Raw genomic sequence first — 26,776 nt, 5'->3', positions numbered from 1 at the left:
CATTCATTCAGATGGTCATTCAGTCAGTCAACTAACCTGACTCTTATTGAGTGCCTTCTCTTTATCAGGCTCTGTTCTAGGCACCAGGGAAACTATAAACAACAAGGAGAAGTTCTCACTCTCACTGACATTAGGTGGAGTCAGATAATCACACCCAATAATAAAGGGTATGCAGAGAAATACAGAGTACATGAAGAGAAATGGGAGGCAAATTCACACTGGCGGCCAGGGTCTCCATCTTCCTTCCTCTTCTGTGAATTTCTTTCTCTGTGCAGACAAGCAGGCTTGTTATAGGGATTAAAGCTCCTTGCTCCAGGATTGGCACACAGGGACTCTTCCATAAACATTGGCTCCTCTTATCATTTTTCTTCCCATCTCCTGCCACCTGTCATTTACAGTCATCTCCAGAAGGGCAAAAGGTACATATCCCTAGAGGTATAGAAAATGCTAAGGTCACCTTGTCTGTCAGTCTAGTCTTCTATCTCAGTCCCCGAGGACTGATAGCCAGAGAAAAGAACGAACCACACACTCTGTGCCCAGCACAGTGCCAGGCCCTTTACAGACTGTGCTCTCACTAAACCTGGTGACTGCTACAATCCCCATTCTGCAGATGGGGAAACCAAGACCCAGAGAGGCCACAGCAGTGAGGCGGCAAAGCTGAGATGAGGTCTAAAGGATGCTGGCTCTGGAGCCCATGTTCCTTCTGCAACCCAGCAAGCTGTCAGAATTATCACAGCGGCCAGTAACTAAAACTGAAAATAACACAGATGCCCATCACTTGGGCACTAGTTAAATAAATTATAGAGCATCCATTCAACAGAATCCTATGCTGCTTGAAAAAAAAAATGAAGTAGATAAATGCTTTTCCACTCCTACAATCCTATACTGTTTAATTGTGTTTTTTTAACCATAAACATGCATTATATCTAAAATTATTTTAAAGTGGGTGTGAAGCTTGATTCACAGATGTACAAGAAACCGACCATCTGTTCATTTGCTTTATATTAACTTTCTTTCTATTCAAAGCCCCATCCTGCCAGGCTGCTGGGAAACTCAACCTGGAAAACCCTCCATGGCTACCCTCTGCCCGCAGGATTATGTCAGGTCTCCTTGCATGTCCCTCAAGCGCTGTGTGACTCGGGCCCAGCCCATCCAAGCTCACGCTTACCTCCACCCTCCACACACTCCCTGTGCCCAGCCACCTCACACTTCTCAGTCCTTGAACCCTGCACCCTCGCGCTCCCATGCTGTCCCCTCTGCCTTGGCCATTGTTGCTCCTCTTGGCCTGGATGACTCCTACTCACTCTACAGGATGTCTGTCCTGTCTGCCGGCTGTGTCGGGGGCCTCCTCAGTGGCCCCACAGGTCCCTGTGCTGCCTCCATCAGTGCAGTCACCCCCACAACCTGGGATCACTTTGGAAGCAAGTTGTGTCCCCAGCATCCCACAAATCCATCGTGTCAATACCTATTTGTTACACCCACAAACGGAAGGGGTGAATGGCCTGCAGTCAGTCACCACAACAGCAAGAGCAGGTTCTGGGGTTCTGGCTGGGAGCCTGTCCATCCCCTCACATCATGTGATGTGACTTTCAGAGATGGGAACTGAAATTATTTGCTGAGCACCTGCTGTGCAAGACACATCTGATCCTCACAAGAGCCTGGGAGTGGGTGGCCTTGTCACCATTTGATGAATGATGAACCAGGGCCCAGAGAGGGGAAGACCCACCTGGAGCCCCACAAAAGCCCCACAGCTTCCATTGTACAGCCGGATTTGGGCCAGGCTGGTCTCCAGAGCGCATGCTCTGCTCCACATCACCCTGAGACCCAGGGATCATTTGGATGGTTGGATTCCTCTCTGTATTCTCCATCGCACCTGGCCCAAGGCAGGTACTGAGAACAACTGTAGGAAGAAGGGGAGGGTGGTGATGAGCTCCTCAGCAGAGTCCACTGGAGAGGGGCCCTGAGGACAGCCCTCTTGGCCACCTGGCACCACCCCCTCCTCCCCACCCTGACTCTGGCCTTACTGCCCTCATGTGGTCAGCAGGGCAGCGGTCCCACTGCCTTCAGGCTCCCTTTTCCCAAAGCCCTGGTCTGTCCCTCCTTCTTCTCTGGCCTCCCCCACCCCCCAGGCCCCCAGCTCTCTGTGACCCAAAGGACAGAGCCCAGGGCCCTCTGTCTGGCCTTCAAGGACTCTGGTGGTCTGGCCCCAGCCTCCTTAGCTGTAAATTCCATTCTCAACCCCCACATTGCCCTGGATGTGATGGGGCCCTGCACGGAGTGTGGGGGCACAGAACATGAGAAGGTACACACACTGACTTGTTTATTGGGCAAAGTTCTAAAGGCTCACTAAGGCACAGAGTCCAGGAAGGGGGCGGGGGTGTCCTGGGGACGTGGTCAGGAATACCCAGGCCTCAGTGCCCACACCCCGTCCTAGTGAGCGCTCCTGGCTCTCTGCGCAGCTCTGAGCAGCTCTTTCCTTCAGCTCCACTCTCCTGGGGAGCATAACAAAGGAGTCCCTTTTTCCCAAGGGGATGAGAATGGGTGGCCAGGGGCATAGGGAAGGAAAAGACGGCTCCTCCTCTGAAGTCTGGGAGTAACAAGAGGGTGGGGCTCAGGCGTGAGCCTGAGGCTCCTCAGACCCTGAAGGCACTAAGAACAGACCCTAAAGGCACTTGGCCCAGCTCAAGGGCAAGTCCTGCAGGTGGGGCAGGCTGTGGGCTTGGCCTGGCTGGCTGGCTGGGGAGGGGGATGGCTGTCACTGAGCAGCCAGGCACCGGGTGGGCAGGCTGCAGAGGGTGGCATCAGCTGAAATCACGGTTGGGCAGGAGGAGGGGGGCAACCAGGGTCCACAGGTAGAGGAGCAGCCCTGCCCAGCTGGCACAGATCTTCACCCACACGGCAGTCCACGTGCTGATCATCTTCAGGGTCTCACCAGGTCTGGAACACACCATCCTCCCCGTGAGCCTGATCCCCAACCTTGTGACTTCTGTCCTGGCTCCTGACCTTATAACTCGGTTGTGACCCCTGACCAACTCTGGCTCTTACCCTATGACTCTAGTCTCTGTCTCTGACACTTTTGACACTTGGCCTTATAATCCTAGACATAGCTCTTGACCTTGTACCACCAACCTGACCCTGACCTCAATTCCAACCTTGACTCCAGTCCTACACCATGAAATTGTGACCTGACTCCTGATCTCTACCCTTGTGACCCTAATTTTGTGTCCTCACTCCTAGTCCAGACTTGGGATGCTAGAGCTCCTGACCGTATCCTGATCTTTAACCTTGATGCTGCCCTATGATTCTATAACCCAGCCCTGGCCTCTGACCTTATTATCCTGATCTTAGCTCCTTTACCTTGTCCTTTCCAATTTTGACTTTATGGCTTTCTAACCCCAATTTTCACCAAATGACCAAATTTGTGACTATGTATGACCCCAATCCCTAGACCTCATGACTCCTATTCTTGACCCTATAACTTTGATTCTGACCTCCATACCCTAATCCTAACCCTCCAACCATGAATCCCAAATCCAACCCCATGATCCACCCCTGATTTGTAAACCAGTCTGCCCTGCACAGGACCTGCCCCACCCCCAGTGATCCCCACCTTCCAGTCACTCAAGGAAGGCCCCAGGAGCTGAGCAGACTAAGGCACTGGCAGGGAAACTGGGACAGGGAAGGGGCCGCTCCCTGTAGAGTCCTAAACAAACACCCACCCCAAGTCTTCAGCTGGCATCAGGAAAACCCAGTGAAGGGCCAGAGGGGAGACATGTGGCACAAGCACCCAGGCCCCAGGCTCTTTCCATGCTCCGCCAGGCTGCACGCACCTGTACCAGTTGGTGAGCGTCATCATGATGTGCAGGGAGGCCAGCACCAGGCAGAAGTGGAAGAAGGAGTAGCTGTAGGTGACACCGTCCTGCTCATTGTCAAAGACTCGGCCCTCACAGGCTGCGACCTGCTGTTGCTGCGTGGCCTCCAGCATGGGTGGGCACTCCTCTGTCTGCATTAAGCTGTTCACCTGCCGGTGGTCTGACGAGCGCACACTGCAGGGGACGGAGGAAGGTGGGAGGTCAGGGCCGGCATCACCAAGGTGGGTAGAGGAATAGCCATGGCATTGATCATAGTACTGGACACAGATGGTCCCAGAGCCTTAGAGGTCAGTGACCTGGTGATTCAGCCCTGGGCCTAGGAGTTAACAAACTGTTTGGACTCTCAACTCTATCCCTGCTCCCTGTGTGACCTTGAGCAAGACACTTAACCTCTCTGAGCTTCTGATTCCTTGTCTGTAAAATCAGGAACAATAGTACCTCCCTTATAGGATGGCTGGGAGGATTAATTGCAATAATGATGTAAAGCCCCTAGCACTGTGCCTGGCACAGAGTATAAACTAAATAAACAGTCGCTATTATTATGATTGTTCATTTGCCATATCCATAAACATGTATTGAGTACTTAATACTGCAAAGCACTATACCAGGTACTACATTCATTAATAATGTTAATAATTAATAACGCTCATTTGCTATTATTTTGTTTTCCTTTTATTAGTCTCCAGTAAGTAGTTGTAACAATTGCCTCCCCTTCCTTTATGTTTACACTAAAAAAAGAAAATAACAATAGTAGTAATGATTATATGTCATTGCTTTTCTATGATAAGGTCTTGATGTTTTTAACAGAATGTAATAGTTTGAGACATGTACAATTTTGAAAAACTAACTTGTATTTTTTTCCTAAAAAAAAAAGGAGAGCTGGATTCCAACCCCATCAAATTGAGAAATCACCCCTTGCTAAGCTTCAGTGGAACAGAGTGTGCCAATCTAATCCATGTGAGTCCAGAGCTGGGCCATCCAGAGCCAGGCCATCCAGAGCTGGGGGAAAAAGCCACCAGTGGTCCTGGCCCCCACACTTCTTTGCTATCTGTGCTTTAAGAATAGATATGCACCCCTGGGATCTCAGAAGTGCTGCCTAGAGACCAAAGGCCAGAGAGGTGTGAGTCTGGGAAGCGTCAGGAAGCACAGCTGTGCCAGTTGGGGGATAGGGAGGGACAGAGGACCAGGGCGGAAGTCCGCTCAGCCTCCTTGGCCACTGCAGCCACTGCGACCACTGCAGGCTCATGGCCTTGGACCAGAGGCTGCTCCTCCCTGATCCTCAGTTTCCTCATTGGTAAAACAGAGGTAATACAGGCCTTCCCAGATTGAAAAAGGAATCAAATGAGGTGACAAAGAAGCTAGATGCTTGTGAAACTGCCCAGACTTGACTTGGAGAAAATGTTTTGGAAAAGGCCAAAACAAAACAAACTGAAACAGACTCAAAATGTTCTAGCCAAGAGGCCTGGAGGCAGGTGTGCTGCTCTCACCTGGGATGGACGCAGAGGACAAGGAGCAGAACCAAGGTCCCCTCTGGAGAGTAAAGGGTGGATGTGGAAAGTGGGGAAGTGCTGGGCCATGGGAGGCGAATGGAGAGTCTGCCAGGTTCGGTATAGACAGTAACTATCCCTAATATGACCACTCTTAGTGACTCTTAGAAAACAGCCACTCACATCCACCCAGTTGTGTCAATGTTCAGTTACATGCAAGAATATCAAACATTTATTTGGCACCTATCACTTGCCGAGTTCCTTTTTCAGTGTTTTATACATACTAACTGATCTATAACCCTTCAACGATCCAATGATGGTACAATAGGTACTATTTTTACTCCTATTTTACAGATAAGGAAGCTGAGGCACAGAGCGTTAAATGACTTGCCCAAGATCACACAGCTAGTGAGCGGCAGTGCCAGGTTCAAACACAGTCAGTCTGGCTCCAGAGTCCTCACTGAGGAGCACTTGCTAAGACGCCTCTTTAAAAAAAAGCTGTTGTGAGATATTCAGTAGGTGCCCTCTCTCGGGGGAGACTGTGGTGTCACTGTCACCTCCACCACCATGGAGGTTATCATACTCCTCTTATTGAGGAGGAAATTAAAGCTCAGAGAGGTTAAGCCACTTACCGAAGGCCACACATCAGGTGAATGACACAGCCTGGACCCGCTGGCCTCAGCCCAAGCTCCTTCTCTGACCCCACAGCTTCCCACACCTGACTAAAGTGGGAATGAGGCAGTCCAGTGTGCAGGAGGGAGGGTCCAGCCCACCTTTGTTGCCCACTCACGCTGTGCCCTCTAAGGGACTCAGTTTCCCTACCAGCAAAATGCAGGGGCTGCAGAGGCTGCTTGCTGAGGGCATCTTCCAGCTTGGTTTCTTGGCTCCCATGTCCTCCCCTCACTTCCAGCTCTGGGTCCCCAATCCCAATCCCTCCTCAGAGACCAGCCCTGCCATACCTGATGAAGAGGGTGCACAGGAGGAAGATGACAAGACCCACGATGCTGGGGGCATCCCACCACTGGGTCTCATAGCCCTCGGAGCCTGCCAGGACTGTCTCATTGGCAAGGTGGGTCAGCAGGTGGGGGTTGCACTTCTGGTCTGGGAATGGGAGCACAGTCACCCTCAGCCCATGTAGATCAGGTCTGGGTAGCACGTAGCCCTGAGGCTGGGCAGAGAGCCAACCCAAATGGACAGACACATACACAGCCAACCATCCAAGTCCCAGCAACAGAGAGCACTTCGCAGACAAAATGACAGAGCAACAACTCCATGAGCTGGTGGGACCCTCCCACCTCCCTGGAGGACTGAGTCTTGGAATAAGCTGGAGCAGGGATGTCCCTGTCAGCTGTGAGGGTCCCCAGCCCCTCGGCAGGCCCAGGAATGAAGCCAGACCTCCTTGAGCCTGGGCCTATACTCACCAGGGACGTTGGAGAGGGCCAACCAGGTGACAAACATGGTGTAGAGCGTGATGACTGAGGCCTGCAGCAGACCCGAATTGGGCTGGGCATCCTGGCAAGAGCCATTCATGGGTAAGACCCCTGCCAGACCCGGGGATGCACCACTTCCACAAACCAGGGGGCCTCAGAAACCCCCACGCACCCTAAGGACATCCCACTCCACACCACTTTGGGAAAACATTCCAACCAGGTTACCCGCCACCCACCTCACTACCCAAGGTGGAGTTCTAATTTTCTCCTAACACTCCTCAGATTACCTGACTTCCTCCCCTGCTAAAAACCCCTTCAAGAGCAGCATCTCATCACCCTCTGGATTAAAGCCTCCCTGGTTTGCCCTCCTTCCTCTCCACCTGATCCATTGCCTGTTGACTATACTCCAGTCATGGCGGCCTCCTTTCTGTCCTAGAACCTGCCAAGCCCTCTCCCACCTCAGGGCCTGTGCTCTTGCTGTGTTTGCTCCCTGACACGTTCCTTCCGGTTGCTCTGCACAGGCAGCCCCTTTTTACTATTCAAACAGGACCCCAGTGAGGCCCCGAGAACCCTGACTACAGCAACCCATGCTCCTGCCAGCCCACCTCCCTTTTAGCCACACCCTCTCTTATTTTCTACTAGCACTTACTATCCAAACTTACCTTATTTGGCCTCTTCTCCTATTACTTGTCCTTCCCCACCTCTTACCACACATGCACTTGAGAATATGAATCTAAACTCCGTGATTAAGAGCACAGGTTCTGGAGCCAGCCTCCCTGGGTTCAAATCCCAGCTCCACTACTTACTAACTGTGTGACCTTGGCTAAGTCTCTTTATTTATGTAAGCCTCCATCTCTTCATCTGTAAAGTGGGGATAATGATGGTGTAAGGACTAAATGACATGACAGATACCATTAACTGTTAGCTATTGTTATTATTTCTTCTATTACTTCCCCTCCTCTTCCTCACAGCTATATCCCCAACATCTGAAAGAGGGCCTGGTACACAGTAGGTGCTCAAGAGATATTTGCTGAATAAACACTGATAGCTTTGTGATCTGGGACAGAAGCATCACCCTCTCTGGGTAATGGAAACTCTGACCAGAAGGGAGGATTTTTGCCTTTCTGCTAAAGACCTCCCCAAACAACCTTAGCTACCTTTGAAACCCCTGGTGTGCTGAGATCCCAAACTGTGAAGTGCTACTGGATTCACAAGGTGGTCCTGAAGAACAAATTATTACTTTGGGAGCCCCCACCCATTATCTCAGATGATCTGGCACTGGAAACTGTGGCATTTCATCTTCTAATAACATCACTTTTTTTTTTCTTTTTTTTGGCTGCAGGCCAGTACCAACACCACTTTTTGAGGTGTTTAGAACGGTCACTCAGTAACTCTTCCTAATGTTTTCCTGATTTGCATAAAAACAAAAGGTAGAGGAGATTCATAAAGCAAATGTACTTCACAGGGCCTGGTTTTCCAAAGACTTGCAGTTTCAAATATTGACCTTGTGGAGGACTGGAAATTTTCCTCAGGCTATAAGTCTCTGGTGTAAGATAAAGATTTGTGGCACAGTAAGGTTGCTGGCTCAAGGACAGACTAGTTACTGATTGATATGTAAAGATACTGAGAAATTGCTGTAAGAAAGGAATGTTTGCTAAGATCAAGCTTTTGGTGGATCACTTAATTGCCTTACTGGAATGTCATCTGGTTTGTTTCACTGAAAGTTACCAGCCTACATTGTTAAACTATAACCCCACCTATGTTCTCTTCCTGTAACTTCCTGGTCTGAAAAATAAATGCAGGAAGAGAACCCCAAGGCCAGCCCGTGGCTCACTCGGTAGAGTGCGGTGCTGATAACACCAAGGCCACGGGTTCGGATCCTATATAGGGATGGCCGGTTTGCTCACTGGCTGAGCGTGGTGCTGACAACACCAAGCCAAGGGTTGAGATCCCCTTACTGGTCATCTTTTAAAAAAAAAAAAAAAAAGGAAGAGAACCCCAATTTGGGGTTAATTTCCCAAGGAAGGAATGCCTCTCGCTTGAGGGTTCCGGGAAAGTTAACCACTTTGGGGCTTCTCACTGCTCAGAAGAGATGGGCTTTGAGTAATCCTTTGTGGCTCTGTCACCCAGGGGAAGTGGGGTGACAAATCCCTGGGAGGCAAAGCAACAACAAAATGATAATAATAACAATAACAACAGCTAATGTCTGATTGATATCTACATGCCAGGCACTGCTCTAAGTGTTCACGAATAGGATCTCAATCCTAAGAATAACTCCAAATAGTAGATCTTATTATCCCCATTTTAAATTTGATGAGAAAGGCAGAGAGAGGTTAAGGCATTTTCCCAAAGACACCCAGTATGCAGATGTGAGAGCCAAGACACTAACCTCAGGAGGCTGAATTGGGAGCCCATACAGTTACCCAAGCCTCTGTGATTGACAGCCCCTGCCCGGGTACTCAGGTTCCTACAAGAAATCCCACCCACCAAGGGGTGGGGCCTCAGGCCAGGGAGAGACAGGCAGGCTTACCTGGACCTTGGGCAGGATGGCGGTGATGGAGATGCAGACACAGAGGGTGAGGTTGAGGCCGATGAAGACCTTGCCCTCATAGCAGGCATTGGGCTGGGTGTAGTAGATGAACATCAGTGCCACGGCCGCAATCGACAGCGAGTAGAAGAGAAAGGTGAAGAAGAAGAGGCCTGGCAGGGTGAGTGGCAGGCAGGGGTCAGGAGGCAGGAGGCACAGGGACCTCCCTCCCGAGAGGGGGCTTGTCAGGCGGCCCCCGTCCCACCCAGTTTCCTCATCTGAGACATCAGCACCACCTTTGTGAGTTAGTGCCCCATCCTGAACTGAAAGGATTTATTTGCTATAATAAGGTAACCGTGACAACAAAGACAGTGAATACAAAATAGTCTTGTCAACACTGAACTAGTACACGGTAGTCTGCTGAAGATCTGCTCTCTCTGTCCCAGAGAAACTGGCACGTTTAGGGAAGTGTGAAACCAAACCAGCACCTAGGCAAGACTTTCTTCTTGATTCATTCAGAAGAACTGAAAGACTTGAGCCCAGGGACTTATTCTGCCTCTAGGGTTTCAATGACCAGGTGTCACCTGAAATTTAGTCTGGGTCCCACCAAAAGGCCCTTATATGTTGCCAGCTGTGCATGGCTCATCCTGCAGGAATCACCCAACTAAACCCCTCCAAGGCCTTCCCAAGGCAGCTTTCCTCTGGTGCCCCCAAAGTTGCCCCCGATCAGCTGCCTCCTCCCTCACCCACCCCCCATCTGCCTTGGCTGGTTGAACTCCTGCCCTACAGCAGGGGCTGATCGAGCTGCCCTCCAGGCTTTCATCGAGCCTCAGGCACCTGCTGATTCCTTGGGTAGCCCTGGCCCTGCTGGGTGTTGGCCCCTGCACAGAGGCTGGTGGCACTGACCTGCATACCAGGCGCGGGAGTCGCACTCCTCGGCCTTGCCCAGCCACTGCTGGTTCCAGGAGTGTGCAAAGTCGATGAGCAGTATCAGCTGGACGAGGATAAAGAGGAAGGAGCCCACAACGCCAAAGTAGAACCAGACTGGGTGGGGAGAAGGGGAGTGAGGCGAGGAGGGCTGGCGTGGGGGCAGCAGCTCCCAGGATTCCCGGGGCAGGCACACAGCCCATTGTCTCCCTCTCGCATGCATCTATTCATTCAACAATCATTCATGCCCCCTGCACTGGGGACATTGAGAAGAGGCAGAGTCCCTGCCCTGAGGGAACCCCTACCCGTGCACAGAGATGCACACAGAGTGGGGCAGGGTATGGGTTGGGGCGAGGAGGGTCCCCCCATCCCTTGAGTTGCCCAAAACCAGGTGGCCAAGCACCAGAGTGATGTCTCATGGATGGGGGGCGAGGACGCAGCCAGCAGCCTGGGTCTGTGTGCCAGGGCAAAGAGGAGCCCCCACCATGCTCCTCTGACCTGAGGCCCGCCTCCCTCTTCAGCAGCCCCCACCCCTCCCCTCAAGCCCGCCTACTGTCAGAGAAGGAGCCGTCAGGGATGTAGAAGGCACCCACGGTGATGCCCACGAGGACCAGGAACTTAAAGAACCAAAACCTATGGTGGGGGTGGAGGGAATGAACAAGGAAGCTGAGTGGGGGCAGGGACACCAGAAGCCAGACCAGGCCTGGCCCCAGAACCCCCACCCCAAAGAGCAGATACTGGGAGAGGTGAAGATGGACTTTCTAATGGTCTGATGGGCACAGAAAGTCTGTCCTTGACCCAGGAAAAACCCCGAGGGACAGAAGGAAGGACAAATCAGGGGTGAGGGTGATCACCCAGGTTCTAGCCCCAACTGTGTCAACAAAGTGCTGTGTGGCCTTAGGCTTGTGGTTGCCCTTTCTGAGCCTTCTTTCCTCATCTGAGAAATGGGCATAACTAAATGAGTTGATGTCCGTGCTGTGCCCCCCTGGCTTCGTTGGCTCCTGAGTCTCAGGGTAGGGTCTGGAGATCCCTGGAGACAGGATGAGGAGGGGGAAAACTGCTGGGGGAGGGTCCCAGGGGATAGGCGGGGGCCCCTCCCTCACCCGTTCTGGATGGCAGCCCGGGGGTCCCGGCTGCTACGCACGCAGATCATGAGCAGGGAGAAAAGGAAGAAAAAAGCTGCCATGGCGAAACACATGCGGTAGACAGCACGGTGGCCAAGCACGGAGCCACAGTCGATGTAGCCCTGCAGGACCACGGGAGTCCCGGCCCCCTCCTCACACACCCAGGGCAGCTGTGGAGACAGACAGAGCAGCTGGAGGGCCCCACCCCACACAGAACTCCAGTGGCTCCCTCTGCCAAGGCTGCAGCAGGGAAGGAGGCTCTCCCAACAGGAGCTGGGCCAGGCATCTCCATCCCCATTGCCCCCTCCACCTCCTTTTGCACCGCCTCTGAGTCCAGTCACACCTTCCCTGTTCCCATCCGCAGGGCATCAGTAAAGCGTTGCGGCCAGACACAGGGTTTCCTGAAGTGTTCTCCACCCACCACCTGCATCAGAACCACCTGAGATGCTCGGGGAAAAGAGATTCCCAGGCCCCTCCTATAGAACAGAGCCTCTAAGATGGGGTCTGAAAATTTGCATTTGTACAAACTCCCCAGCAGTTCATACCTTTATACACACTAAAATGTGAGAACCTCTGACTAAATGTTCCCTGAATCTGTGCCAGACTATGAAACACTGAGAGGAAGGGAAGAGTTAGAAGCCCCAAACTGGGCCTGAGCATTAAAGGGGAGAAGAGCATCCCTGGGTATCCCCAGTGTCTAGAGGGGCAATAATGACTAATAAGATTTTCCAAGGGGAGCATGGCTTATGAGAAACATGAAACCCTGAATGAGGTTCGAGCCCTCCTCCCTACATGAAGAGATGCCCCCCCGCCACCGCCGTTTCCAACCTCAGATCATTGGTGTGTCCAAACATCCCTGCCACCTCTTCTTGATGAGCTGTGACCCCAAGCCTGGGCCCTCTAGCCAGGAGCAGCTGAGAACCCTCACTATAGAGACCAGGCCCCGCAGATGGCCCCCACCCCCACTCCACTCCCCCTGGGGCCGCTTACCTTGTAGAGCTGACTCTCCACACCAGGGCTCAGCATGATGATGCACACCAGCACCCCCAGGAAGAGGAAGACCGTGAAGATGAGGCGGCTCACGGTGGAGTTGCGGCTGGAGGGGCAGCAGCTGCACAGGATGCAGGGGGCAGAGCCGCAGAGGCAGGACGCCTGCAGGAGGGCAAGGTGTGGGTGCTGTTCTCTCTGCCTCTCCCCTGCCCCACCCATGCACACAGCACCACTACCTGCCCATCCAATGCCTCCAAATCTGTGCTGAGCAGGCAAGAGCATACTCTTGCCCAGCTGTTATCCTATAAACCAAGTCTGGAAGAGGCTGGGTCACATAGGGCTACACAGCCAGTAAGCAACAGAACCCAGATTTAAACCTGGATCTGTCTGTGGCTTTGGAGAGAGGAAGCTGGAGTCAGACTGTTTCTTATTTCAGGGAGGGAGAAAGTAAAACATCAGAAGGCCAGTTTAAAAAAAATAAAAAAATAAAAAAATAAAATAAATAAAAGTTTTTCCTGCTCTCCAAAAAAAAAAAAAAAAAGAAGGCCAGCTCTGTCACTGATCACCTGTGTGACCTTATACAGCTTGCTCAGCCTCTCTGAACCTCAGTTTCCCCTTCTAATATAAAACAGGAATCATAACAGTACCTACTCCTCACTCAGCAGTTGTGAGAACAAAATAGAAATGTTAAACTTCTATTAAACTGACTCCCTTTCCCCATGCCCCCTTAGTTTTTCTCCACAGGACTTAGCATAATCTGATAGGCTTTATATTTCATCTATGTTTATCTGCCTGCCCTTTATAGCGGGTGTGGATTTTTGTCTGTTTTGTTCACTGTGGTATTCCCAGAAACTAGAACAGTACCTGGCACGTAGTAGGAACTTAGGTCTATCTGTTGAATAATATAAAGTGTTTGGCAAAGTACCAGACCCATGTTAAATCCTCAAAAACCAGCAAGCACGTAGTAAACATCTGGTGAATGAATGGAGTAAAGAATGGTGAGTGGCTATTTCCACTCTGGGGCTGTACCCATTTTGGACAGCAGGTGGCCATCTAATCCCTTCCCTGGCCCGGGTCCTCTGCCCAAGCTGCTGTCAGGCTGCCCCCCTTCCCCAAGTCATTTAGGGGCTGGGGATGCCACACCATCCACAGCCGGTGCCCTGAAAAGGAGACTCACAGCCTTTGAGAAAACAGGCTCCACATCCAGGTACAACTGTTTATCAGACAGCCCCAACTCCTCACCCAGATATTTAAGAGCCTGGGGAGCAAGAGAAACAGGCCCCGCCCTCCTGCAGCTTCTGTGGGCAGGAAAGACACTGAACAAATAATTACACAGGTCTTGGTAAATGTAAGAACACATACTCACTTCCATGAGAGTGCTAATGGGACCTAGTTTCAATTGGGGGGTGGCAGGTCAGGGAAGCCTCCTTCAAGAAGTGACATTTAAGCTGAGAGCTGAAGGATGTGGAGGCACTGCCAGACCAAGGGGGAGGAAGAGTGTTCCAGACAGAGGCGGCTCTGGGGCAGCAGGAACTGTGGCCAAAGCTTCCTGAGCAGGCGGTGAGCAGTAAAGCGGTGGGGTCACAAAGGCTAGCAGGGCCAGACCACATAGGGCCTGGGCAGCTAGATACAGGACCCTGGTTTTCATCCTAAGAGCAGTGGGCATCCACTTGAGGAGGGACAGGAAGAAACTTACATTGAAAAATCAGGTGGGGCTGGCCGGTTAGCTCAGTCAGTTAGAGCACAGTGTTGCAACACCAAGGTCAAGGGTTCGGATTCCAATACTGGCCAGCCACGCCCCCCCCCCCAAAAGAAAGATCAGCTTTGGAAGAGCGGGCTGGAAGGGGCTCCTGGCTCCTCCGAGACCCCGTACCCTTCTTTCTAGACTGGACATAAGGTATACGACACACTCTGCTTGGAATGTAGCTGCCTTCCGGTCTCCCCCCATACTTCTCCCCCAGACTGGCAGTGACCCTGGAAATGCTCTTTGTTATCCATTTCTCTCTCGCCCACGAAACCAAATACAATACAGATACTAAATGAAATGCTTGGGGAATGAAACTATTCCTCATGGTCCAAATCATACCCTTCTACCCATCCAGCAACTTCTAGTTACCTCTTGCAGCTGCCACCCCAAGTCCTGCCTCCTATCCATGGCCACTGTTGGGGGAAGGAATAAGGAAAAGCCAGAAAAGTGTTTTGTAGCCCATGGAGAGCATACTGGTTATCAGACAGAGCAGGTTATTAGTCCCATTTTACAGATGTGGAAATTGAGGGCAGAGAGGTTAAGAAACTTGCCAGAGGTCACACAGCAAGTTGATAACTGCACTAGATTCCAGTAATAAAAGTGACAGCTACTATTATGAGCGGTTACTCAGTCCCAAGCACTGTGGCAAGCACTTTATCTACATTAAGTCTCAGGGACAGACACTGTGAAGTGTGTTGCAACCTCACATTTTCAAGTGGGGAAACAGACTCAGATAACATGACCAAGGTCACACAGCAAGTAAGCTGAGGAGCTAGGATTCAAACCCAGATCTGCATGCACCACAGAGCTACACTGTCCACAGAGCTACACTATTCCCCAGCTCACTAACTCATTGGTGGCAGTTTCATTTAATTACAAAATACCCCAGTGATGAAAACAATCCCTCCAAGGCCAGACAAAACCAAGGGAGGCCAATAGGTACTGACTGATCTCAGGAACCAGGTGCCCAAGTGCCCATCCAGGCCCTGACTCAGGGCCTTGTTACCATTTACATTTGAAACATTTGAGACACAAGAAAAGCTTCCACGCTTTCAGGGAGCTTGGCCTTTTCAGTTCATGCTGGTTCCTAGAGATCAAAATCCAGGTGTTCCTAATACCTGAAATCTCAGGATTTCTAAGGGCCTGATCAGCAGCAAGAGAGGTCAGATTAGGGAGAGAAAAACACACAGTAGCTCAAACTGCTTCCAGAGCATCCTTGGAAAGATTCACTCACCGCACCTCTGGAATGGCTCCTATAAGAACCTCTTCCTACAAACATACCAGTCCCTGGGAGTAAGGGCAGACACATGTGCATATACACAAACACATGGAAGTTCATCATGGCACCATTCATAATAGGCAAATAATAGGGGAAAAGTGAAAATTACTACATGCCCATCAGCACATCATGGTTCTTTCTCCATAACAGAAATTTCTCTGCCAAATGGGGCAACTGTGTAGGTAACACTTAACTTGGGTACGCTTAATTGTATATAAATTATTATCCCAATTAAGTTGATTTTATAAATATAAAAGAATAAAGATTTTATTCCTTTTTTTTCCTTTGGCAGCTGGCCAGTATGGGGATCCAACCCCTTAATGTTGGTGTTATAACACTGTACTCTAACCAAACGAGCAAACCAGCCAGCCCAAAGATTTTAAAAAAGGAAAAAACTAAAATAGACACAAAGCTTTGGTTTTCGGGAACTTATTAGAATCTCAATAAACTGCAAATAACCTAAATGTCCAACACGTGGGGACAGGGGTGGCCTTTCACTCCACAGAATGCTATACAGGCAGTAAGATGAAAGTCAGTAGGCTGCAGAGCAACATGGACTAATGATTATGACACAATATGAAAGGCCAGGAAGGAGCCCCCCCCCCCCCCCGCTTTTCCTCCAAATGCACTCAGGTGAAAGGCAGCAATGGAAAAGCCCCAGAACACTGACCAGCCCACGTTCTCAGAATGGGGAACTCAGAATTTAAGAAGCCCTGGTTCTGAGGATCTTAAAGTTGCAAGGTTATTTGGCATGCAACAAATCTGATCTCTCTCCAGTGAAGAATCACCAGATAGCAGCCAGCCATCCTCTTCTGCTTGCACACTGCCAGTGACAAGCAGCTCACTACTTCCCCAGGCAAGATGGACAGCGCTGGAGCCATACCGGCTTGGCACTGTGGAAACAGGCTCTCACTGAGTCATTCTCACTCTCTACTGGTAGTCCCCAGAGCCAGTCACGAAGGTTCTTAGAACCACTCCTGGAGCACTGGGTGGGTAGAAGAAGAGGCTGAAGGTTGGGGCCACAGTTTTGAGATGTTTTGTTTAAAACAAATTGGCCCTTCACTCTGGATATGTACCCAAAAGAATTGAAAGCAGGGACTCAAACAGATATTTACATACCCATGTTCATAGCAGCATTATTCACAGAGCCAAAACATAAAAGCAATCCAAATGTCCACTGATGGATCAATGGATAAACAAAATATAGTGTATACATACAACGGTATATTATTCACCCTTTATTTATTTATTTATTTTTTAAAAGATGACCAGTAAGGGGATCTTAACCCTTGACTTGGTGCTGTCAGCACCACGCTCTCCCAAGTGAGCAACCGGCCATCCCTATATGGGGATCCGAACCCCTGGCCTTGGTGTTATCAGCACCACACTCTCCCAAGTGAACCACGGACCAGCTTTTTATTCACCCTTTAAAAAAGAATGAAATTCTGACACATGCTACAACATGGACATTATGCTAAGTGAACTAAGCCAGGCACTAAAGGACAAACATTGTGGGGCTCCACTTACATGAGGTACCTAGAATAGACAAATTTATAGCTAGGATAAGTAGAATGAAGGTTACCAAGGGCTAGGGAGTTACTGTTTAAAGGGTATTTCAGTCTGGGAAGATGAAAATATTCTGGAGATGGATGGATAGTGGTGACGGTTGCACAACAATGTGAATGTACTTAAATGCCACTGAACTGTACACTTAATGGTTAACATGTCCCTATACTGGCCAGTTTCCAAAAAACACAAATAAATAAATTAAATTAAAAATTTTAAATTGTTCATATATTTTATGTTATGTATATTTTATCACAATAAAAAAGAAGGTGGAGGCAGGGAGTTTTCAAGGAAGAGTAGGAAGTCAGGTAGGTGAGGATGGGAAGAAGTGTCCTAGTAAAGGGCATAACACATGCAAAGCTACAAGGAACACTGTCTTTTCAGGGTGGCTGAAAGGGCGAGAGCAGAAGCTGGAGTTGTAATGGAAGTGGTGACCAAGGTCCCTGTTGGCCATGCCAAAAAGTCTGGTCTTTATCCTGAAAGCAATGGGGAACCACTGTGAAAGAAAGAGTATGACATCAGATTTGTATTTTAGAAATATCACTTTGGCCACAGAACGGAAGACAGTTCAAGAGAATGGCGTGCAGCAACTTTGGAAGTAGGGGGTTGGAGTCAAGGGCTGTTTACAGTAATCCAGATGAGAACAGATATTAAGGAAAGACAGACTTGGGCCGGCCCCATGGCGCACTTTGGAGAGTGCGGCGCTTGGGAGCGCAGTGGCGCTCCCGCCGTGGGTTCGGATCCTATATAGGGATGGCCGGTGTGCTCACTGGCTGAGCGTGGTGCGGACGACACCAAGCCAAGGGTTGCGATCCCCTTACCGGTCACGAAAAAAGGCGCAAAAAAAAAAAAAAAAAAAGGAAAGACAGACTCTAGAGTTATCATTGCATGCCTTAGCCTACAATATTTACTCCTTCTGTTGGAGTGAGCAGGACTAAAGCCATATTGGGACCTAAAACCACATGGGCTATAGGCAAATTTTAAAAAGACATAGTTTTTTTCTTAGCATGCATTTCTCTGAGTTCCCTCTTTCCCCATGGTCATTTGATATTTTGGACCTTGGTTATGGGGTAAGATGACATTATTTACATGAATGTAAAGGCGTCTTCCAGCCAGTCTGAAGCTATAGACTTGCCAGGAGACATGTACTACCAGACCATAAGATAACAGCAAAGATGGGAAAAGGAACCAGACAGAGTCTTGGTGAGACCTTGTACCTGACTCCTTGCACAGGGCTCACATCTCCCTCCCTCCTGTTTTTCATTTCCCCTGTTCCATTTCCTCAATCCTCTCTTTAAAACCCCCTCAGTAAATCTTTGTGATGGATTTAGTCTGGCCATTCTCCTCAGGTTTACGGGAGAGATGCGTTAGCCTAACATATCTCCTCAGGTCTCCAGTATTCCTGAAAAAAAACTGACTTCTGTTTTCACCAACATTTGACTTTTGAGTTGTTTGTTTTTGAAAGGGGACAGGCAGCTGGACCTGTGCCCGGTAACACTTTTGAAAATGCCATTCATTTGAGATTGATAGTATTAAGGTTGTATTTGTTAGATATCCATTTTTAATACATAGTTTCCTAAAATAAATTATAAGCTCCTTGAAGACTAAAAAAAAAAAAGTTAACGTAGTAAATTTTATGTTACATATATTCTGTCACAATTTAAAACCAAAACAAAAAAATCTGTCCCCAGCAAGAATGCATTTTGCAGTCTTCATGAACAACTCCATGCTGGCTGAGCCACCCCAGGACGAGTCAAACAACAGGAGCAGAAGCCCACCCAAAACTACTCAGGTCACACTTACTTCCCCCACTCGGTGCCAAAAATGCAGCTCCTAGTGCTGGCTCTGCCACCAATCTGCAGTCTGGTCTTAGGCCAGTCTCCCCTCCCTTCCATGGGACTCAGTTTCCTCATCTGTAAAATGTGCTCCTGGGACAGGTGAGTAAAGTAGCTCAGAGCTCAGGTTCCACAGTCGGCCAGCCCTGGGTTTCAGTGACTTTGCCACTTCCTTGCATGTGGTCCTGAGCAATTTACTGCTCTGGGGTGTTTATGGAGTGGCTGCTGCTAAATACATTGAAGTGCTCATCTCAGTCCCATTCAGTCCCCACCTGCCCACAACAAGCTAAGGGGCAGGTGCCATTGTTTTCTCCACTTTACAGACAAGGAGAGGGGCAAAGTGACCCTCACCAACACACAGATGAGAAGAGGCCATGCCAGGATGCCAGTCCAATCAGTCTGACCCAAAGGCCTTTCACAATCCCTCGCATGTAGCAGGCCCTCCACAAATACGTGCTGACTGTCCAAGTCACCATGTGCTGACTTGCCTGGGGACTCCCATTCTCTGTGGGCCCATCTTATCTCCTCACCTAAGGCAGGACTCACCTTCAGCACAGTACAAATGCTAAGAGAGGCACAATGGACAGATGGGTCACAGCTGGGAAGGTACAAAATCTTCCCCACCGACCCATGTACCATTCCTATTAAAGATGCCTAGGAACCTGCCATTAGAACTTCATTCCTGGGCTGGCCTGTGGCTCACTTGGGAGAGTGCAGTGCTGATAACACTAAGGCCAGGGGTTCGGATCCCATATGGGGATGGCCAGTTAGCTCACTGGCTGAGTGTGGTGCTGACAACACCAAGTAAAGGGTTAAGATCCCCTTACTGGCCATCTTTAAAAAAAAAAAAAAAAAAAGAACTTCATTCCTGTAGGGCCACTCTTCACTGAAACATAACTGGTGTCCAGTAGTGCCCACCTGCACCACTTAATACTGTGAGGCTGTAGGGAAATCACTTTCCCTCTCTGATCCAGTTTCCTCATCTGTGAAGTTAATATTATTCATCTGTGTGAATAATATTAACTGCCTCATAGGGTGTTTGTGAGGATTAAATGAAAGGATATATATATATATAAAGTGCTCACTACAGTGCTGGGCCTATAGTAAGGATGCAGTAAATGGTGGCTATTGTTGGTATGCTTACCTGTGAAATGGGATAACGATTTTACGGGGCTAGGGGGAGAAACAATGAGATGGCATGGGTGAGAGGTTCATCATGGCACCTGGCTCAGGAAAAGTCAGTGGTCAAAACCCCAAGGCAAGGACACTAAAGAGAGGGGCAGATCTCTTGCAGATACTGGATACTCACTAAATTACCTCCCAAGTCTACCCTGAGCCAGCCTTGTCCCTCAGGCAACCAGGTTGTGATGAAGGGAGGAAAGGTGTGGGCAGAAACCTGGGCTTGGGGGTCAGATTTGTATCCTGACTGTGCAATTCCCCATCCTTTCACTGTGCAACCTTAGACAAGTCAGCTAACCTCTCTGGGCCACAGTTTTCTAATCTGTATCCTCAGGGTTTGAGCAGGCCAGTCTGGTCTCAGCATTATAGGATTCTATGACTCAGAGACCAGCACTTGGCTTTGCATTATCTCCCGGTGGAATTCTCCACCCACCTTTCCTCAATGATAACAATAGTTCCCACAATGAGCATTCACTATATGCCAGGAACTGTGTTGGGCACTTTACTGCCTTACCCCATTTAAACTTCCCAACAGCATTATGAAGGAGGCACTGTATCATCCTCAACTTACATATGGGGAAACCAAGACACAGGGGATTGGCAAGTCTCCTCTCAACATGCCCCACCCCCAGGCCCAGTAGGTCCCATCCCTCACCAGGCACAACCAGAAAGAAAACTCTACCTCCTTCACCAGGAAGCAAAGCCTTCCTGAGCAGAAACGCAGCTCAAACCTTGAATTCATTGGGCCGGGAGGAATTTCAGGCACCAGCTTGATTCTTCCTCCTGTACACACACACGCACGCACACATGCGCACACACACACACACACACTCTTCACAGATGGGAAATGGACACACACACACACACACACACACACACGCACATACACTCGTCACAGATGGGAAATGGAGGCCCAGATTGTACAGGGACCCACTCTACAGCCTTCCTGTGCTGATCTCATTTTCAAAAAATGGCTGGGAAGTAAATCTCCAGATCCCCAGCTCGCACCCCCACGTTCCCCTCCTAACACACGCACAACCAGAGACAAAGGAAGTCCTGAGATTCAGCAGCCGCCACCGAAGCCCCCTCTCCCTCTCCTCTCCCTCTCCTCTCCCTCTCTGCGCCTCTTTGTGTGGGGCCAGAGGGGGAGGGGGCTGCCTGAATGAACCTCAGATTTAATGAGGGGAAGAGGGAAAAGAGAGGGGGCTGGGAAAAGGCAAAGGAGAAGGGGCCTCCCAGCCGGGGTCTGGCTGGAGCCCCTCCCCTATGCTGGCTGCAGCCCCTAAACAGAGGCTGGCCGCTCCCCAGGTCCAGGACCCAGAAGACCCAGCACTCTCCCAGACACACCCGAACCTCCCTCAATTCCTGGGTCTCCCAACCCCGAGTTTGGTCCAGGGGGTCGGTGGCAACCCGCACCAACCGAATTCAAGTGGGGTTTAGAAAGACCGGATGGAGGCTTCCTCTCCACCCCACCCCCTTCTCAGCTCTGGGACCCAGAGGCAAGAAGGGTCTTGCGCTTGCTGGGGAAGTGCCCAGGAGTTAACGTGAGCCAGACTGAACGTGGAAGAGACGAGGACACAGAGACACGGATAGATAGATGGACAGACACCGAACTGTAGGGACAGACAGCGACAGCCCAGTGGTGACAGACAAAGGCAGTCGTACGAACAAACGGACAGAGATAAGTATCAAACAAATACACATGGACAAACTGAGCCAGACGGACAGATGGGCAGACTGCCAGAGGGACAGAGAAGAGGGCGCAGCAGAGAGGGACCGGGACCAGGCAGGCCACACAAAGAGTCAGAGCGTCCGGGAGAGAGAGGAGAGACGCCCTCCGAGGACCACCCCAAGTTGGGCGAGGTGGGACCGCGGGCGCGGGTGGAGGTCGCAGGTCTCCCCCCACCCGGGGCTCCGAGCCTCAGTCTCCCCAGTTCCCGGGAGGGGCGCAGGCCGCGGGCACTCCCCACCCTGCCCGGCGCGCCCCACCCTGCTCCGCGGTAACCCGAGCCGCGGACACCAGCTGCCCCCGGCGGCCGCCGGCCCGGGATCGGGGGAGTGGGGGGCAGCTGGATGGGGGCACCGAGTGAGAGAGGGGCCCGACGGGCGAGGAGGCGGGGTGCCTGCCCCGAAAGACAAGTTTGGAGGAAGGAAAAACAAACTATTTGGAGGAAGAAGGTAAGAAAAAAGTGCGGGGCCGCACAGCAGCAGGCGGCGCGCGCGGGGCGCCGGGGTTGGGACTCACGCAGCTCAGCAGGGAGCAGGCTCCCAGGCAGGCCCCCATGGTAGCGGCGCGGGGTGCGGGGCGCGGGCCTCGGGATCCGGCCGGGCTCGGGGTGCCGGGGTCTGGTCCCTCCCCGGCCCCGGCCCCGCCCCGGCCCCGGCCCCGCCCCACCTGCCGAAGCCGCTCGACGCTTTCCGGCGGCGCTCGGGGCCTCCCCGGACTCACCTGGGGCAGGTGCGCCGGGTGGGACCACAGAGGAAGCGGATGGCCAGCGATTCCCGCGGCCACGCGAGCCGAATAATCGGACCCGACTCTAGCCCGGGCTCGTATCCTGGTCCAAAGCGAGGGTTTGGAAATAGTGAGACCCGGGGTTGAGTCCCGGCGAGGCCACAGTGTGACCTCAGGACACTGTCACCTCCGCTGGCAGATGCCAAGAGGTGGTCCTGTTGACTCCTCGGCCCTTGGTGCAGAGCCTCTGTTCCATACATATGTGTTGAATGACGATGAATGAATGGATAAAGAGACTCGAGCAAGTCACTTCACCTCTCTGAGCCTCAGTTTCTCCGTCTGTAAAGTGAGGGTGCCTACCTCATACGGCTGTTACAACACATATTAGAAGCTTGACCAACGTGAGCCCCGTGTCGTCCCTGTTTCTTCTAAGACCTTAGCCTCACACCCTCAACCAGTCCTCCCTCCATCCACCTGTTCTTTAAACCCTACTGTCTCCTGCCTATCTTGGGCCACACACTCTCCACAGCCACCCCCGTTCGGTGGGCTCATGGCTCCCTAGGGATGCCCAAACCCTGGCCCTTAGCTAAGGAGGTCAGATGGGTGGGTGGGTCACATTCCTGGCAGAGTGCCCTCCGAGAGGTAGGTGTGACTGACCCGGAAGCAGGGCTCTGTCATTTTTCTGGGTTTACCCTCCAGCACTCTTTCCTTGACCAACTCTAGACAGGTTAATGTTAGGGACGGAAGCTGGCATGCCTTGCAGCTGGCCTCAGGACCAAAGATCCGGCCTGACTGCATCCTTGGGTGATTCACAGGGCGCCAGGCTTAGCCATTAACTGCGCCAGGATTGTTCCACAAACACACCCTACACTTTCCCTCCTACACTTTTGCCCACATGATGGCCTCCTCTTCAAGATCCTTGTCCTCATCCACCTTTCTTTCCTCTGAAGCCTTGCTCATATCCCATATCTTCTCAGTGAAGAGAACCGCCTCCACCACTCCCAACCCACTGCTTGGCACTATTAGAAACAAATATTGTCCCACATCCCTTCTGTTACCAGAACAACGTGAGCCTCCTTATGGCCGCACAAATAACTGGTTACCACAAAGCATAAACATGTGCCAGACTCTTTCACCCATGTGGTACCATTCAAGCCCCACAACACCCCTAAGAAGTAGATTAAGTCCACACCCCACCCCAATTTACAGATGAGGAAACTGAGGCACAAAGTAGTAAACCGATGTGCTATATATAAACAGAGCACTGAATAAATCCTTGCTGTGATTATGGTGTTTGTTGTTATTGTTGCTCAAGGCCACAATATACTCTGGAAGGGGCAGAGCTGGAAGCTTGGAACAGACTCAGAAGGAGAAGAGCTGTAAGGCCACCCAGTCTGGCCTTGACCTCAGACCCCAAAGGCTGTGGTTGATATCTTACTGCCTCTCTTAGAAAGTGAATGTGACAATATCCAGTCTGCCTCTTTTTCTGTGCAGTCATATTTCAATCCTTCCCTAGTCCAAGTCACTTAGGAGACTTTGAGCCACCCAAGGACTGTTTGATTCATTTCTGACTGATCCCTCCGGGGCACAGGGCTTGACACACAGTAGGACAGTAAAATGCTTGCTGAATGAATGTCTGAACTTTCACCACAAGCCCAATTTCCTCATTCTGCTGTGACTCAGTCTGATCCAAAACCAGCCACTACACAGTTCCCTTCTACCCGGCAATCCTCTGTGCCTCAAGTGACACCCAGCACTGTGAAGTGAGCCCTACTCCCAGTCTGCCATCCGAGGGTCAGCTCCCTTTGACACTTCTGCCCCAAGGACCAAATTTTCCATCCCGCAAACTCTCCCTTTCCCTGACCTGGAATAGTAGAAAGCCCCAAGGCCAAAAGGAGCAATGCCCAGGATTCCTATTCTGTTACAGCCTCCCATGTCCCATGCTGTCCTGGGGTTGGGGTGGAGGAGCACTTCACTCCCTGAACGTCCATCCCCTCCCCTGAAATAGGGTTGATTATTTTGTTTAACAGAGCCATTGGGAGCATCTGAGAAAGTCTTCTAAGAAATGGGCAGTTATTCAAAAGGAGTGAGGGATTAAAATGACTGAAAGTGTAGAGGCAGCCCCTCTGTTTTAGGTTGGAATTTTCCAGAGCAGGGCAATATGCTTCCATTGTCCTGGCCTCACTCCTGCCTAAGACCAAGAGTAGCTGGGCTCTTATATCCCCCTCATCACCCTACACGGAGGGGCTCATGCACTCTTCAGATGACTCACAGTGTAGCTCTGTCCTGGCGACTCATCCTTTCTCAGCCTGGTGCTTCTCACCTGTAAAATGGAGATAATCGTTTTTGCTTCGGCTATCTCAGCGGACTATGGAGGAGATGAAATGAGGAACTAGATAAAGCAGCTTCATTTCTTGGTATCCTGCGCAGCCTGTCAACCTTTCTCCCAGTCTTTAACCTCCTGCATAGGGCAGAACAAATCTGTCTTTCACACCCCAAAAGCAAGATCATAGTCAGCAGCTGTGTGACCTTGGCAAGTCACCCAACCTCTGAGCCTCACTGGAGGGCTGGGATTCAGGATTCAGCTCTTCCACCCAAAGCCATGTAAACTATGTCCACTGAGAGAAACATGCAGAGGTCATTTGGTCCATCCCCTTGAGCCCATCACCTAGCTCAGACAGATGCTCGAGTCTCCAGTTCCGAAAAGAAGCAGACTCTGGCTTCTTAGGACACTCACCGCAAGGGTTCTCTAATCTGATCTCAATTTTCAAATCTGCAGTATAAGAACAAAGCCCTGCCCAAACCCCCTGTACTCCACAATATCTCCCAATCCATTCTCGCCCCATCCCGTCTCACCATCCTCCCATCCATGAGGACTCAGATGTGCTCTGGCTTTGTGCCTCCTGTCCCCTCGGCCTTGCTCTCTACATTGACCTCCACTTCCTGTTTCTGAACCATTTATGGAGCAGAGCTGAGGTCGTCCTTATGAATATGCATGTAGGATAATGAGAGCTTGGGATTGGGGGAGCATCTGGGGAGAGGTGTTTACATAGGCACCATCCACCCACTGTCCACATACACATCCCCCAGCTGAGAATGCCTTTCTTCCCAAGGGGTGCATGAGAGTTTGGGGCAAAGAATGAAGAAACAACAGTAATAAGATCCACAGCAGAACCATTTTTAAGTGCTTACAACATGCCAGGCACCCTGCTGAAAGCATCTGCTGTAAGATGCATTCATTTAAGGTAGGAACTATTTTCCCCATTTGGCAGATAAGGAAATTGATGCTCCAAGAAGTTAAGTAACTTGTACATAAATCATATGTGGAACATGCAGTGATTATGTGCAAAGCAAGGAAAGAACCCAGGTTTTCTTGGAAGGATGGAATTCCAGAACAGGTGCTCTTAACCCTGCTGCCCAGATGTTCATGGCCAAGCCAGGAGCCCTGAGCTCATGGTCAATTGGGCCACATCTGGACCTCACACTCCAGCAGATGAGCCCACAATGGTCATAGGTGCCCAAGGCCTTGGAAGAGGACCCAGGTTCTGGAAGTGACTCTATCTGGAAGGTATAGAGAAAGGCAGGCAGGTGTGTGCACACAGCACATGTTCACACGTGTGCAGGCACAGGATGATGCATGTTTGAGCATGGGCACATGCCTAGGGTGTTGTGTGTGCATGGATGTAACCGTGTGTGACAGGGGTGTCCCTGTGGCTGCCCAGTGTATGCACCTCAGTGCCACTTTTGTGCCTTTTTTTCAACCAACATTTAGAGAGGGCCTGCTGTGGTCCAGAGGCTGGAGGTGCCATGTGAACAAGCTGAACCATCCCTGTACGCATGGGGAGGATGGTCTGGTGGCTTTGTCCACATTACCCCACACACAGTAACACTGTAAAAGGAATTGTTTCCTTTGTGGGAAGTGGCTAGTGGGTGAGAGAGATGACTGTGGTGAAGTGGAAAAGGTGGGACATGTAGGTGGGGAACTGCTGGGGAGCCCCTGGCACCTGCCAGAGATGGGGGGCAGAGCCAGGGCCTGGCACTGGCTCCACAAGAGTCATGGGTCTGAGGATTCCCAAAGTTGTCCAGATGCTTCCCACTTCCCTTACAGATGTCAAGGATCTGCTGTGAATGCACATGTGGGCAATGCATACATGCATGTGGAGGAGGCTTTATGTGTCTGTGCAGGGGCTGTTGTGTGGTGTTTGCCAAGTGGATACATGTGGATATGTGCATGGAGTGTTCCTGTGTGAATATGAGAACATGGGTAAATCATATGTGGTGTGTGCAGATGTGGGTTTTGCATGTAGGAGTATGGGTGTGCATATGGGTAGTAGAGCCTGTTACTGTGGGAGAGAGGGAGG

The 26,776-nt window shown here is 50.8% G+C and overlaps 1 protein-coding gene across 1 annotated transcript; it reads right to left on the bottom strand.

Moving 5' to 3' along the window:
* Nucleotides 1-2,298: 2,298 nt before the first annotated feature.
* SERINC2 (serine incorporator 2) lies at nt 2,299-22,336 on the bottom strand. Its single transcript, XM_063104967.1, has 10 exons — nt 22,209-22,336; nt 12,358-12,519; nt 11,347-11,537; nt 10,797-10,876; nt 10,223-10,360; nt 9,320-9,489; nt 6,781-6,871; nt 6,319-6,460; nt 3,831-4,046; nt 2,299-2,937 (listed from the first exon to the last, which is right to left on the bottom strand). Exons 1-10 carry the CDS (start codon nt 22,245-22,247, stop codon nt 2,802-2,804), a joined length of 1,365 nt encoding a protein of 454 aa, XP_062961037.1. The 5' UTR covers nt 22,248-22,336; the 3' UTR covers nt 2,299-2,801.
* Nucleotides 22,337-26,776: the final 4,440 nt, after the last annotated feature.

This window comes from Cynocephalus volans, chromosome 8, assembly GCF_027409185.1.
Source record: "Cynocephalus volans isolate mCynVol1 chromosome 8, mCynVol1.pri, whole genome shotgun sequence".
Lineage (NCBI taxonomy): Eukaryota > Metazoa > Chordata > Mammalia > Dermoptera > Cynocephalidae > Cynocephalus > Cynocephalus volans.
The sequence above is the reverse complement of the archived record's forward strand: the minus strand, read 5'-3'. Positions and strand labels throughout refer to the sequence as shown.

Coding starts and splice junctions, on each gene's coding strand:
- SERINC2 (XM_063104967.1), bottom strand. CDS start 22,247: ATGGGGGCCTGCCTGGGAGCCTGCTCCCTGCTGAGCTGC. Junction 12,520..22,208: donor CCTGCTCCCTGCTGAGCTGC/GTGAGTCCCAAC, acceptor GCCCTCCTGCAG/GCGTCCTGCCTCTGCGGCTC. Junction 9,490..10,222: donor CTCCCGCGCCTGGTATGCAG/GTCAGTGCCACC, acceptor TCACCCTGCCAG/GCCTCTTCTTCTTCACCTTT.